Raw genomic sequence first — 14,108 nt, forward strand, 5'->3', positions numbered from 1 at the left:
AGTCTAATCATGGAGGTGGTGCAGGAAGGTGTCTCGATTTCGCACTTTTAGTGACACTTTCCTATTCTTGCAAAACCCCTTCAATAAAATTTATGTACATAAATGATTTGTACATTAAATATCATGTCTTTCAAAATAAGAAAAATTAGACAAAACAGCACTAATCTGGAGCTAGCACACACCATATACATGTTTATGATGTTTATGGCTCTCATTATATATTGCCTCGCTCATTTGTAAAATGGCTAAATGAACTGACTTTAGAACCATTTATGTGATCTCAGTGAGACTTGCTTCTCTCTTTCCCTCAGTCTTATACTGCAAACCTCTGTCCCTAATCTATCTCTAAAGGGAAGCTGCTCTTCCCTAAAGAAATCTGGTTATGGGTTAGCTTGGCTTCCTAGCACTCAAGAGGTTAGGCAGGTAGGTCACTGTGAGTTTCAGGCCTGCTTAGGCTACACAGTGAGTTCTCGGATAGCCTGGGTTACACAGCAACACTGTGTCAAACACTGATCCCATGCCTCTACAAAACAAAATTCTGGTTGCTTTGTTTTGATGACTTTAATAGTTAATAGGCTTATTGTATGTTCCATTAATAACTAATGACAGTTATTAATTAATTATAGTGCCGGATCTTATTCAAACCACAGAGGCTAAGGTGAAGCTCTACCTGGAAAAGGCCTCTGGGAGTCCAGTCTGAGGGGTTCCTTCTGGTTCAAGGCCCAGCAGCCCTATCAGCTGTGGGGCTGAGACATACAGGCTCAAACCCAGACGTGGGATATGAGCCACGATGGCCTTTTCAAGTCCACGTGGAATTAAACTTCAGGTAAAAACTGCACCAGGCGACAGACAATGCAGTAAGTGATCTGTACTGATAACACAGTCTTCTCCAGAAGCTGGGCCATTTCTTAACAGGGAAACTCTATCTCCCACGAGTAGTGTTCTGATCAGTATTCTACAGTTCACAGCTTACTCTCAGAGGGAGATGAGTCCACCTTCCAAAAGAGATGGTTCTTCATTGCTGAGCTTTCCTCTGAGGAAACTAACTTCACAGTGTAAGGTGCTCTAGAGAACCAAGTCAGTGGTTCTCAACATGCAGGCTGCAACCCCTCTGGGGTCAACTGACCCTTCCACAGGAGTCACAGGTAGCAAATTTGTGCTTCTACACAGCATACATTTACATTATGACTCGTAACAGTAGAAAAATTAGTTATGAAGTAGCAACAAAAATAATCTTATGGTTGTGGATCACCCCAGCATGAGGGGCTGCATCAAAGTGTCATAGCATCAGGGACGTTAAAAACCTAGTGCGACTTACCTAGGAAGCGCAAGGCCCTGGGTTCGGTCCCCAGCTCCGAAAAAAAGAACCAAAAAAAAAAAAAAAAAAAAAAACCTAGTGCGAGTGATGCCAGGAGGTTGCCTTATAACTGTCTGAGCAGTTCCTAGCGTTGGTGTGATGGCTGAGTCTATGCGAAGCTCCCTTCAGTGCTGAGCATGACTCTCAGAAGAATAGCTTTAAAAAGTTTAAAATAGAGCAATGGTGTCGGGTCAGATGGGAGCCGGGCTACATATGCCTTTGTGTAAAGCAGAGGGAAAGGCTGCCACTTAGGGACACAAGACAAAAAACCTATTGTGCTGTGCCTAGAAAGGAGGTTGAAGAAGCAGCTAAAGAGGAGTGGTCAGAAAACGTTGCCTCCTGCTATGCTGTGGGGAGCCTGGAGGGCTTCCTAATGCCTCAGACAATGGACTGCCAAGTTATAAGAACAAATCCAGAAAGAAACTTGAAAGAACATACGTTAAGATTTTGGAGGTCTGAATATGCGCTTTAAAGATTTGCTCATTTCAGGTACTCATGTCCTGGATTCTTCTAACAAAGTTATTAAGCAAATTTATAACAATATAATAAATGATCACAAATCTACTGTTCAGATATGGTATCACACTTCTGTTTTATCTGAGATGATTACTAACACAGATGATACAAAATTATGGTACTTGATATCTACCTTGAGCAGGGCAGCAACTGCTTCCTGGGTGGCATTACGGACATCTTCTCCATTCACCATTAAAATCTGGTCCCCTTGCATCAGTCTCCCATCGGCGTCTGCAATGCCTCCTTTAACAATGTCTGATACAAACACTCCAGTGTCATTTCTGCAAGCAACAGTGGGTTTCAGCATTTAGCCTGGTTCTCAGCTGCAACGCAATGCTTGCTAATCAAAAGTTAATTATTCTAAGTGAAAACTGTGTCTATTTTTAAGAGGTTTTACAAGAGTATTTGTGCAATACTGGGGCAGCTTTAACAGATGAGAAACAACAGTGAATTTTATTTTAAGAGAGTATTTCATAGATAGAAAGTATCTCTCATGGGCCTATCAGTCCTCATCTGTTATATACTCTGAATAAGTGAGTACCACAATTCTTGTTTTATGGGCCACACACCTAGAAGATGGTAAAAAAAAAATCAAGTTGTTAGTGGCTGGGTACCGAGTGTATGGCTTTTCCACACCACAATGAAGTTTTCTATGGACACCGTCCTGGAGTCATGTGGTCAGGCTGAGATTTTCATTAACATTATTGAAAATAAATGACTAGATATATATTAGAAACAGAAGCCATTATTTACAACTTAACCACCATTACTATGACGTATTTGAGGTCATTATAGTTAACTTTTATATACAATTGATTTATCCAAAACAAACAAACATTAATCTTATTCTCATTGTTTAATAAAAACAAACAAACTACAAACAAACCCCTGGGACTTCTCATTAAGATAGAAAGGTTAAGTATAAACAGTACTGTACAGTAAATTCTGAATTGCACCAGAGGACTTTAAACATTGCATGTAATTACAAAATGACTCCTTCTAACCATGGATTTTCTCCTCTTTAAATAGCCTGTTAGGATTAGATGGTATCTTTGGATGTTCTCAGGGAGGAAAAGGTTAGGATTTGTTACCAGAGGTTTACTTAGTGCCGCAGCACCCTTGTAACTGAAGTGATTTTGTAAGGCTAAGACTACAGTACTATATCGCATATATATTTCCCAGACATACTTCCACTGAGATTCAAGGAGCATCACACACTATTTACACACTATTACAAGGAGCAAATAATGTTGCCTTTTATTTGTTCTGCACAAATAAACTGTAAATATGACCTTTTAATGCCAGTGTGACCTTCCTTCGATAGCTCAGTTGGTAGAGCGGAACAGGCTATCATGAATCATAGATGGGGCCTCAGTGCAAGGCTGCTTTGAGACTGTTGTGTGAGGAGTAAAGACAGCTGATGGTAACTCGGGGCCTCTGCAGACTACACAGACCTGGCTTCTGGGTTCTGACACATTTGCTTAACTATTCGACAGATTCAGATCCTGATGGTCTTATAATACATAAGGAAAAATGTTTATGGAATTCATATGGTTAGTATGACTTCTATAAACATTAGTCAATATAAATTACATACCAGTATCTTTCAGTTATTATGTATATGTTTCAATAATACCGTAGTCACTCATCTGCCCCCAAGCCCTCCTTTATGCTTTCAGTCCTCTGCTGGTGGCACATGCCTCATAAGACAACTCCTGTCCCCGAGGCTATCTACCCTCCCTTGTCTGTAACAGAACAACTATCCCTGACTGCTTTAAGCCTTAGGTTAGACACTCTTTTCTTGAAACTCCTCAGCAATGCACTTTCTTAAATAGGGAACTCAGTTGGTCCCCTTTCTTCTCTAGCTCCCCCAATGTGTCACTCTTTGCTATAAGAATTAGAGGTTCCATCATCAGGGGATGAAATTTTTAAAAGATTTTAATTTTTAACTGTGTATTATTATTTTGCAAGTATGTGAATGCCACTTGTGTGTGAGTAGGTGAGAAGAGGGTGTCTAGCCCCTGGAGCCGCACTTACAGACAGTCGTAAGCCACCCAGTATGGATGATGGGAAATGAGCCCAGGACCTATAGAAGAGCAGCAAATGCTCCAAAGCCCTGAGCCGCGTGTCCAGCCCTTAAGGATGAATTTTCCTAGGTCTGTAGTTGATATCTATATGCAGATGAGGGCTGGTGCAAGATAAGACAAGGCTGTGATTGGGTAGTGAAAAAGTAAGGCGGGGACAGAGTTTTTGTAAGGCAGGAGAGAGGAAAAGAAAGGGAGAACCAAGATGGAGGAGGAGAAAGACGACCCAGATCCATGTGGCCTTAAATGGCCGCAGGTAGTTATGAATATTTCTTAAGGGATGGATTTTCATAGGACAATTTCTTATCTAGGTGGGCAGTTTATGTCATTATCAATTGGTTGTGAGTTTGTTATGTGGACATATTGTGGATTGAGAATTTAAGATATAAATCTGATTGCTAAATTACAAGTTTATTGATTTTGATTTTAATGGGTTACTGGGAGTTGTGATTATAACCCTAGGGGGTGGATGCTGAGAATGTGAGCAGTCTGCAGCTAGAGAGTTACAAGAGGGCGGCTGCTCAGAGAGTAGCCGGCCGCAGCATGAGACGGCAAGGTGGGTTGAGATGCTCTGCTCTTTATTAAGGTGGGAGTGGGAACATCCTCATAGAACCAGGGGGGAAGGGAAGGGGGTGTGGGAGATGGGTGGAGGGGATAACATTTAAAATGTAAATACATAGAATATCCAAGAAAAATAAATTTAAACAATATCCTGCAGATGCCATGTGGCCCACCGGAGCCGGCACTAGTGTGGGATGGTAGAGATTTCTTTATTAATAGTTACCGCAACATAGGTCAAGGATTATTTCTTATTTAACTGATCCTCAAGACATAGCACAGCAGATACTTCACAGCAACTGACCTTTTGCAGAAGATTACACAACCCTGTAATATACTGGCTCACTTATTTACAATGGCAGAGCATAAACTACTGATGCATCCGATTAAGATGCCATTCAGTCTCAAAGGCACCCCGAGTTTGTTCTCTCCAACACACCTTTTGCCAACAATACTCAACCCAAGGCCTTTGCCCGGCCTCTTCTGCAGCTCGACAGTGAAGGTGTCACATACATCCTCCTCTTTGTATGGGGCCTCATCTCGGTAGAGCGTCAGCCGTACTCTTTGCGGAGTCTGCCTCAGGACATTGATTGCTTCATCATGTGTAGCCTTTCTCAGGTCAATCCCATTTACCTGTGTGGAAGCAGGTCGCTATGGTGAGGAGCTGGGTGAGGTGAGTGGAGGGAGGGAGAGAGGCAGGAAAGAGGAAGGAGAGAAGAAGGAAGGGAGAAACAGCTCATTACCCTTGGCCTTGGCCTCTCACACTAGGTTATAAAGAAGCATTTGTACCTCTAAAATCTGGTCTCCAGCCCACAGTCTTCCATCTTTACATGCTGCTCCCTCTTCATAAACTTCATGGATAATAATAGCACCCTAGGGCCCGAACATAACATACAGAAGTGTTATCCATTCTCCCTAGGAGTGCGGGAGGAAAGAACAGAAGACACTGTACTTTGACAGACAGACAAGGACATGTACTTGCTTGGTCCATACGTGAGCTACACGCCCTAATGTAGGAAAACACCTATGGATAGGATTAAAAGGCTAAAAGAAGCATACACTTTTTTCTAGGGATAATGAAATCTGAAGAAAAAACTCATAAGGTTTATAAATCATACACGAATATAACAGAGATATAACAACTTCCCTATCGACAAATGAAAATAATCTTCTAAGTATTCTGATATATAAGAATTTTGAATATTAAATATTTCATACTCTTCCCAATATGGGGCTGAGATAACCTGGGTATAAGTAAAGAGGAAATTAAGCAAAGCCAAGGGCCGGTGAACTGATACAAACTCTGACATCTTATGTGTAACAGGGTCTATTTAAGTTGGTCTTGACTTAGTCAAAGTCAGAATCCTAAATTTTTGTTACCAATGATACATTTTTTTCTCAGCCTTCACATCAGATTTAATAAAAATAACAGAAACCTCCTCCTCATGGTGTCCTGGAACAGTTGAGGGCTCCTGTGGTAGGACTCCTCTGAGTGAAATACTTACCAGCAACGTGTCTGACCCCCCGACAATGCTCAGTCCCAGGCCTGTTTGGCCTTTGGAAATCTCAATTGTTGTTTCACAGCCAGGGATGATGGGGCAGGTGGCAGGGTCAGAAGCAAAAATTGCTGGTGTGGATGACCTGCTCGTACCTAGAAATGAGTTCAGAATGAATGAGCCGTATGGCAAACACACATGGCAAAATGAGAGCACAAGCTGCCTTGGAGGATGGAGAAAAAGATCAGGGGAAAGATACCTTCATCTGTCCTGAGTATTGTAGCTCTTCTTTATGTCAAATAATCAAAGTAGTTTGACTAATTCATCATCATTAAACTAGGGATAGGCATGCAGTTATTTACTATTATTATTCTTTATTGTTGTTATTTTGTACATTTTAAGTTGCTGAAGGTAAAAAGACAGAGCACGAAGGAAAACAGGCTATAGAGCTGGGTTGAGCCTCCAGTTTGAACTCAATAGCCTACACTTCACCGAAGTCACACGTGCTCTTCGGAAGAGGCGGTCACTACACTCAGAGACAGGCTGGTCTGCGCAAACCCACAAGCACACTCAGGAAGGAAGCTCATCGTGAGTTCTGGTCATGGTGCTACACTGTGGAATGACAGTTTTTATTTTCTTTTTCTTTGTTTCCTCAAGAGTCTCCTTTCATGTAATAGATGCTGAGCATTTATAAACACATCCGAAAATACTCACTTTATTCATTTCTAATCTTTCTCCTGAGTCTCACTTGGTATTTTTATACTTGACATCAAATCCTGCTACACACCCTTTCTGAACTGGGGAGATAAGAATACGATGCAAGAAAATTAAAAAGAACAATCCCGCAGCTCGTCTTCCAAGTGCACACAACACCAGGAAAAAGGAGGTTTCAGAGCACCGCTCTGGCTCAGTGAGTGCTGTGGACAAGCTGCTCCCATTTTGGGAAGTCAGAGACAGGCTATGCTCCAGAAATGGTAAAAGCAGGTGCATGACATTTTCACCTATGCAAAGTTTTCATTGAGAATTTCATATTTTATATACAATGCTATTTAGGATCAAACATTAGATGAGAAAGTCTTCGATAAAGTTTTAATGGTTACTTCAATGAATCTCAGCCCTCTACACACAAGCTTAAAGTAATCAGACATACTTTTAAGTAATTCTTTGAATAGGTGTATTATGAATGTTTTCAGCCCATTTCTCCTTAACAGACTATCAAACAAATGAAATATTTCTGAAAGACTATTTCTCCACTTTCTCACCTCCTACAGAAAAGGTAATGTTTAAATTATTTCTAATTGAAGCTTTAGAGAATATGGAGTTATTTGTTGTTTTTTTTTTAATCCATGAGTATTCTTTTTCTAAGAAGTCAAGTAATACTTCTATCCATATACTAAACTGTCACTTAGAGATACAGGAAAGCCTTGTCCCTGACTCCCTCATCTGACACGAGCTCTCCATAGCCCCTCAGCTCCCAGTGTAGATCTTTCGCATACATAGCAGTAGCCAACAGTTTAGCTTTGTGGTACAGAGCCAGTACTGATCCTAGTTGTGAAACAGATCATCGTGTACAACCCATACAACACCAAACTGAAGCCATGAGCTCCTTTCCCATTTCAACAGCAGAAGTTACAAAATGAAGAGCTGGTTCCTTACTTGGATGCCTGTAATTGCACGTACCCTTAGCAAGAACTTGGGAGCGAAGACCGCTTCCTTGGTTTGGGGAGGAAGAGGCTAAGGCAGGCACCTTCCTAAGTTGGATAACTTATAGATGCAGGTTTACTGCTCAGGGACTACACTTTACTCTGTTGTGCCCTCTTTTAGTCAAAGACTCTTTTATTATTATTATTATTATTATTATTATTATTATTATTATTATTATTATTAACTTGAGTGTTTCTTATTTACATTTCGAGTGTTATTCCCTTTCCCGGTTTCTGGTCAAACATCCCCCTAATCCCTCCCCCTCTCCTTCTTTATGGGTGTTCCCCTCCCCGTCCTCCCCCCATTGCCGCCCTCCCCCCAACAATCACCCCCAGTGAACGACTCTTTGACTTAACGTTTAAGCAGTGATCTGTGCTCAGGCCTGCTCTGAAGGAAAACACTACGTTGGGGCTGTCATATGTATGGTAGTGTTGGACTCTCAAACGACACCCCTTACTTGGAATGGGTTCCAGGTCTGGAGCTGGGACTGCAGGGGTCTGGGAGCTGTCTTTCCTTTCTCCGCTGGCTGTGACAGCTGCTGAAGGGACAGCCTGACAGCCCGGGTTCTCAGCTCCAACAGTCAGTTTTACAGTTGTCTTTGCCGTCTTCAGAAGACTGATGAACTGGCCAGAGATTGATATGAAAGAAAACGAAATTGAAAGAAAATGAGTAAACACACACAAATAAGTCACCAGATGGCTGGAATCTCTTTGCTATCTGTGTGTGCATGCATGTGTACATGGTCATATGTATGAATGTTTGTGTGTGTACAGGTACATACGTGTAGGTATATAAAGGCCATGGGGTCTCTTACTGGCACTTACTGATCAGGCTGGGCTGGATGTCTAGTGAATCCCAAAGGATTTCTGGTTTCTGCTTCCTCATCCCAGGATTATAAGAACTGGCACGCCAGCACACCAGCTATTTATGTCTTCTCCCACTCCTCCTTTCATCAACATGATGGGCTCTGACTCTCCAACTCAGGCTCTTTGTTTAGGTTCAAAGATTTATTTATTTATTTACTTACTTACTTATCGTGTGTGTGAGTGTGTGTGTGTATGTGTGTGTACCACGTGTATGTTTGTGCCTGTGGACTCCAGAAGAGACTGTCAGAACCCTAGGAGCTGGAGTTGCTGGCAGTTGTGAGCTGCCTGACATGGGCACTGAGAACAGAACTTTGGATACCTAGAAGCACTCTTTACCACCAAACCCTGACTCTAGTCTCACTGATCAGATTCTTATGTAATTTATTGGCTGAGCTAACTCCCCAGACCCAATGTTTCTGGTCTCTAACTCATCTGTCACCAAGAAAAAATGAAACACATGATTTCCCTGTGTTTCCCAGAGAGGTTAAGAAAGAGATGCTTCCTCTAGTCCTTCAACTATCCAATGAGATTATAGCTATAGTCAATTTCTAGTCTCTTCTACACTACCTTTGTCAAGATTCTTCTTTATGTTAGTGAAATGTACGAGTGTCTTTCAACTTGGTACATTTCTAATCACTCTCATCTGTTTTCCTCAATCCCCACAGCACTAGATGACATAGTAAGCATTTTGTCCAGTTTCTGACTGTGTAAGGGATCTGATGATGCTTCCACAAACCCTTCTGAGGAGATAGGAACACACTGGTGAGCACAGTAAATGGAGAGCAGTAAACTCAGCAACAGTAAGGTCAAGGCAAACTCAAAAGCAAAACCAGATTTATAGGTTAAAGGATTCAAGCTATACCATGACATTAGAATACAGTCATTAGAATAGAAAGACTGGAAAATAGCTTTAACCTTCTTGCTGACCAATGTATAAATGGATTTTCCCTAGAAGGGGTTGTGGGGAGAATATCATATCTAAGGAAAATAAAGCCTTTACTCTGGCACTTACATATAAATAACATCATAGAGACTATAGATTCCGGGAGCCATTCAACACTAAAAGATGTCAGACATGTAATGGCTGTATATTCAAATCTACTTAATAGCAATACATGCAAGAGCTAAGCGTAAACAATGTGCCTGTATTCTCAACATGAACTGAGCTATTCTTCAGTGGTCCCAGATTTCTCAAAAGAAACCAGAAGCAACATTTATCAGAAATAACAGTGAAGACTAAATAATTTATCAGGGAAAATCATAACATCATTTTGATTAGAAAACAGAAAACAAAGTTTGGGGGACCTGGAGAAAAACCCTCTTTTGTAAACAGGAATCTTTTTTGCATATCTACCCAGTCTCAATTCCTATGCCCATACTTGAGCCAGGTCAAAGGATGGGTTGGCAGCGCCACTGCCTTTATTGCAAAAATACCTTTTCAATAGGACAGCCAGCAACAAGTTCATCATCTACAGCCAAGATGCGATCCCCAGGTTTGAGCCTTCCATCCTACGGTGAAATGTGGACGAGATGAGTAACCACTTCAGAGTGATTACCCCCTCCCAGCACTTCTCAGTGAGAAAGTTAGGAGTGTCACCTTGGCTGCTCCCCCACGCTCAGTTAGGCTCTTGATCGTGACTCCATTGAGTGTGTCTTCCTCACAGATAGCAATGCCTAAGCCTCCTTGATCCTAGACAAGGAAATGAAGACTGGTCAGGAAACTTGAAACTGATTTAATGTAAAGATGTGTAGCCAGGATGAGCCAAAATACCATCAACCCAAGGGCTACAAAAGCAATGACAGGGACAATATATGCTGCATAAGAGTCCCTTCTGGGGCAGAGCCCTTGGAGTCTCTTCTGAAGAAGAGTCCTTGTTTGCTGCAGAATGAGCGTTCATTCCTAAGCTACGTGTCTGAATTGGCCACAGCTGCAGAGCCAACACAGCAGGACCTATTACTTTCAACAATAAACTAAACCAAAACTAAAATGTTAAATAACCATAGCCTTTATCTTCTTCTGTTTACTTTTTGTTGTAGCCAGAGCTAGTCACTTTTTGCATTATGGTTTTCATCCATAGAAATTCCATACGGAGTCACATGGAGAATGGGCAAACATGTACAGTTTCAGGAGAACACACCTGGAGCCACACTTTCGATTAGAGAGGGCTCCTGACTTGGAATCGATCTTGTATTTAGTTATGCCATGATCTCTCTAATGTTCCTTCCTATGTAAAAAGAAAAATCAGAGTTTTCTTACCTAAAAGAAAAAAATAAAACGATAATAGCCCTTTCCACTAAGACATTGATTTTAGTAACATAGAGGGTGCTGTTTATCTCCTACCCACTCTCACCTTAGCCTAGGTAGCATCGGGCACATTCTCATTCGCATGCCTAGCTCCTCCTCTGGGGACAAAGCCTACCAACTGCCTCTCACTGTTCTCCCATCTTCCTCACCTTTATTCTTTCTGTCCTCTCCCTTCTTCCTGACTTGAGTTTTGGATGGTGATTTGAAAATATGCACAGAAAATCTCAATATTCTTCCCTTTGGTACAGTGAACCTAGGAGGATGGGATACACTTACTGAGTTGATTCTAACAAAGCAAGCTACAGAAAGGGAACATCACAGCTGGCTACAGAAAACACTCAGGCTTGCTTCTTTCTGGTTCTTTGATCACTGATTCTGTGGGAAGGCCTACTGCCCTGGCAGGGGACTATTCAGACATGCCACGAAGAAGGATGTGGATTACTTGCCTGCATTCATTCCAAGAGTGAGCTTTTTTTTTTTTTTTGATGAGATAGAGAAATATTTATTTGCACATTTGTACACAAAGTAGGGGTGCAATAAAAAAGTAATTTTACTCATTTGTGTTAGTAAGAGCCCTGTAGACAAGAAGAGATAAAGCCCAACTAACCAGAAATTATTTAACAAAACTTATGACTATAATATCTAGAAAATATTGCCTAGGTGGTTGTTAATTTCAAATGATAAAAATACTATTTTCAGAAAAATAATATTTTCCCATTCTATAATCATTAATATTACACTGTATAATGTAGGCTACACAATAGGATTTGGAATAGTATGCTAAATCTTGTAGAATACAGTAATTTGAATGATTTTAGGTCTATTTGGATCCCAAATGTCCTTGCATAGAATTCGACTATTCTTTTATTTTTAATACTTTTATGCTTTTTAGAATTGCAGTATAAACAATGTACATACATCACCCCATTTTCCTTCTTTCACCATCTCCCCCCTCATCCTCCCAATACATGGTCTCTCCTTTAATTATCATTGTTACATGTTTATACATACACAGATATAAATATGCAAACAGACTTATATAACGTATGAGTTAGTCCACTTAAATTTGATCATGTTTACGTGTAGAGGGCTGAACTCATGGATTGAGCAGCTTATGTGGGAACTCATTCATGGAAACAGCTGATTCACCCTTTCTCAGCAGCCACTGAGCATTTGGACCTCTTCATCTAGACATGGAACCCTGTGGAGCCTTTTCTGTCCACATTGGCACATAATAGATTATCTACTGAAATTATCTAAGAATAGCCATTTCTTAATAGTTCTTTTGTACTTTTCACGTATTTTAAGTTCCTTATTTCTCTTCTATATGTTTATTTTATTTATTATGTCTATAGATGATTTCTCTGCATGTATCTGTGTAAAGTATATGCATGCTTGTAATCCCACCAACAATGGAGGAGTGTTCCTCTTTCTCCACATCCTCACCAGCATCTGCTCTCACCTGAGCTTTTTTTTTTTTTTCTTTTTTTTTTAATTAACTTGAGTATTTCTTATATACATTTCAAGTGTTATTCCCTTTCCCGGTATCCGGGCAAACATCCCCCTCCCCCCTCCCCTTCCTTATGGGTGTTCCCGTCCCAACCCTCCCCCCATTGCCGCCCTCCCCCCACCAGTCTAGTTCACTGGGGGTTCAGTCTTAGCAGGACCCAGGGCTTCTCCTTCCACTGGTGCTCTTACTAGGATATTCATTGCTACCTATGAGGTCAGAGTCCAGGGTCAGTCCATGTATAGTCTTTAGGTAGTGGCTTAGTCCCTGGAAGCTCTGGTTGCTTAGCATTGTTGTACATATGGGGTCTCGAGCCCCTTCAAGATCTTCCAGTTCTTTCTCTGATTCCTTCAACGGGGGTCCTATTCTCAGTTCAGTGGTTTGCTGCTGGCATTCGCCTCTGTATTTGCTGTATTCTGGCTGTGTCTCTCACGAGCGATCTACATCCGGCTCCTGTCGGTCTGCACTTCTTTGCTTCATCCATCTTCTCTAATTGGGTGGCTGTATATGTATGGGCCACATGTGGGGCAGGCTCTGAATGGGTGTTCCTTCAGTCTCTGTTTTAATCTTTGCCTCTCTCTTCCCTGCCAAGGGTATTCTTGTTCCCCTTTTAAAGAAGGAGTGAACCATTCACATTTTGATCATCCGTCTTGAGTTTCATTTGTTCTAGGTATCTAGGGTAATTCAAGCATTTGGGCTAATAGCCACTTATCAATGAGTGCACACCATGTATGTCTTTCTGTGATTGGGTTAGCTCACTCAGGATGATATTTTCCAGTTCCAACCATTTGCCTACGAATTTCATAAAGTCGTTGTTTTTGATAGCTGAGTAATATTCCATTGTGTAGATGTACCACATTTTCTGTATCCATTCCTCTGTTGAAGTGGGCATCTGGGTTCTTTCCAGCTTCTGGCTATTATAAATAAGGCTGCAATGAACATAGTGGAGCACGTGTCTTTTTCATATGTTGGGGCATCTTTTGGGTATATGCCCAAGAGAGGTATAGCTGGATCCTCAGGCAGTTCAATGTCCAATTTTCTGAGGATCCTCCAGACTGATTTCCAGAATGGTTGTACCAGTTTGCAATCCCACCAACAATGGAGGAGTGTTCCTCTTTCTCCACATCCTCGCCAGCATCTGTTGTCCCCTGAGTTTTTGATCATAGCCATTCTCACTGGTGTGAGGTGAAATCTCAGGGTTGTTTTGATTTGCATTTCCCTTATGACTAACGATGTTGAACATTTCTTTAGGTGTTTCTCAGCCATTTGGCACTCCTCAGCTGTGAATTCTTTGTTTAGCTCTGAACCCCATTTTTTAATAGGGTTATTTGTTTCCCTGCGGTCTAACTTCTTGAGTTCTTTGTATATTTTGGATATATATATTTGGATGATGCCATGTAGTCTTGGTTTCTGTTGCTTGCGCTTGCCTCTCGCCATCAGATTATCTCTAGTGTTACTTTGTTCTGCTATTTCTGACAGTGGCTAGACTGTCCTATAAGCCTGTGTGTCAGGAGTGCTGTAGACCTGTTTTCCTCTCTTTCAGTCAGTTATGGGGACAGAGTGTTCTGCTTTCGGGAGTGTAGTTTTTCCTCTCTACAGGTCTTCAGCTGTTCCTGTGGGCCTGTGTCTTGAGTTCACCAGGCAGCTTTCTTGCAGCAGAAAAGTTGGTCTTACCTGTGGTCCCGAGGCTCAAGTTCGCTCGTGGGGTGCTGCCC

General features: G+C 41.4%; 1 protein-coding gene across 12 annotated transcripts in view; it reads right to left on the reverse strand.

The window, feature by feature from the left end:
- The window catches only part of Mpdz (multiple PDZ domain crumbs cell polarity complex component), a 154,446-nt gene that overhangs the window by 9,444 nt on the left and 130,894 nt on the right, over positions 1 to 14,108 (reverse strand). For all 12 annotated transcript variants that reach the window (XM_063287256.1, XM_063287255.1, XM_006238342.5 and 9 more), the window contains 7 exon segments: positions 10,179 to 10,271; positions 10,016 to 10,090; positions 8,173 to 8,338; positions 6,021 to 6,166; positions 5,305 to 5,388; positions 4,955 to 5,148; positions 2,007 to 2,154 (listed from right to left, as the gene is read on the reverse strand). In XM_063287256.1, coding sequence (XP_063143326.1) covers positions 2,007 to 2,154; positions 4,955 to 5,148; positions 5,305 to 5,388; positions 6,021 to 6,166; positions 8,173 to 8,338; positions 10,016 to 10,090; positions 10,179 to 10,271 — 906 coding nt within the window.

The sequence above is a fragment of the Rattus norvegicus genome, chromosome 5, assembly GCF_036323735.1.
Source record: "Rattus norvegicus strain BN/NHsdMcwi chromosome 5, GRCr8, whole genome shotgun sequence".
NCBI lineage: Eukaryota > Metazoa > Chordata > Mammalia > Rodentia > Muridae > Rattus > Rattus norvegicus.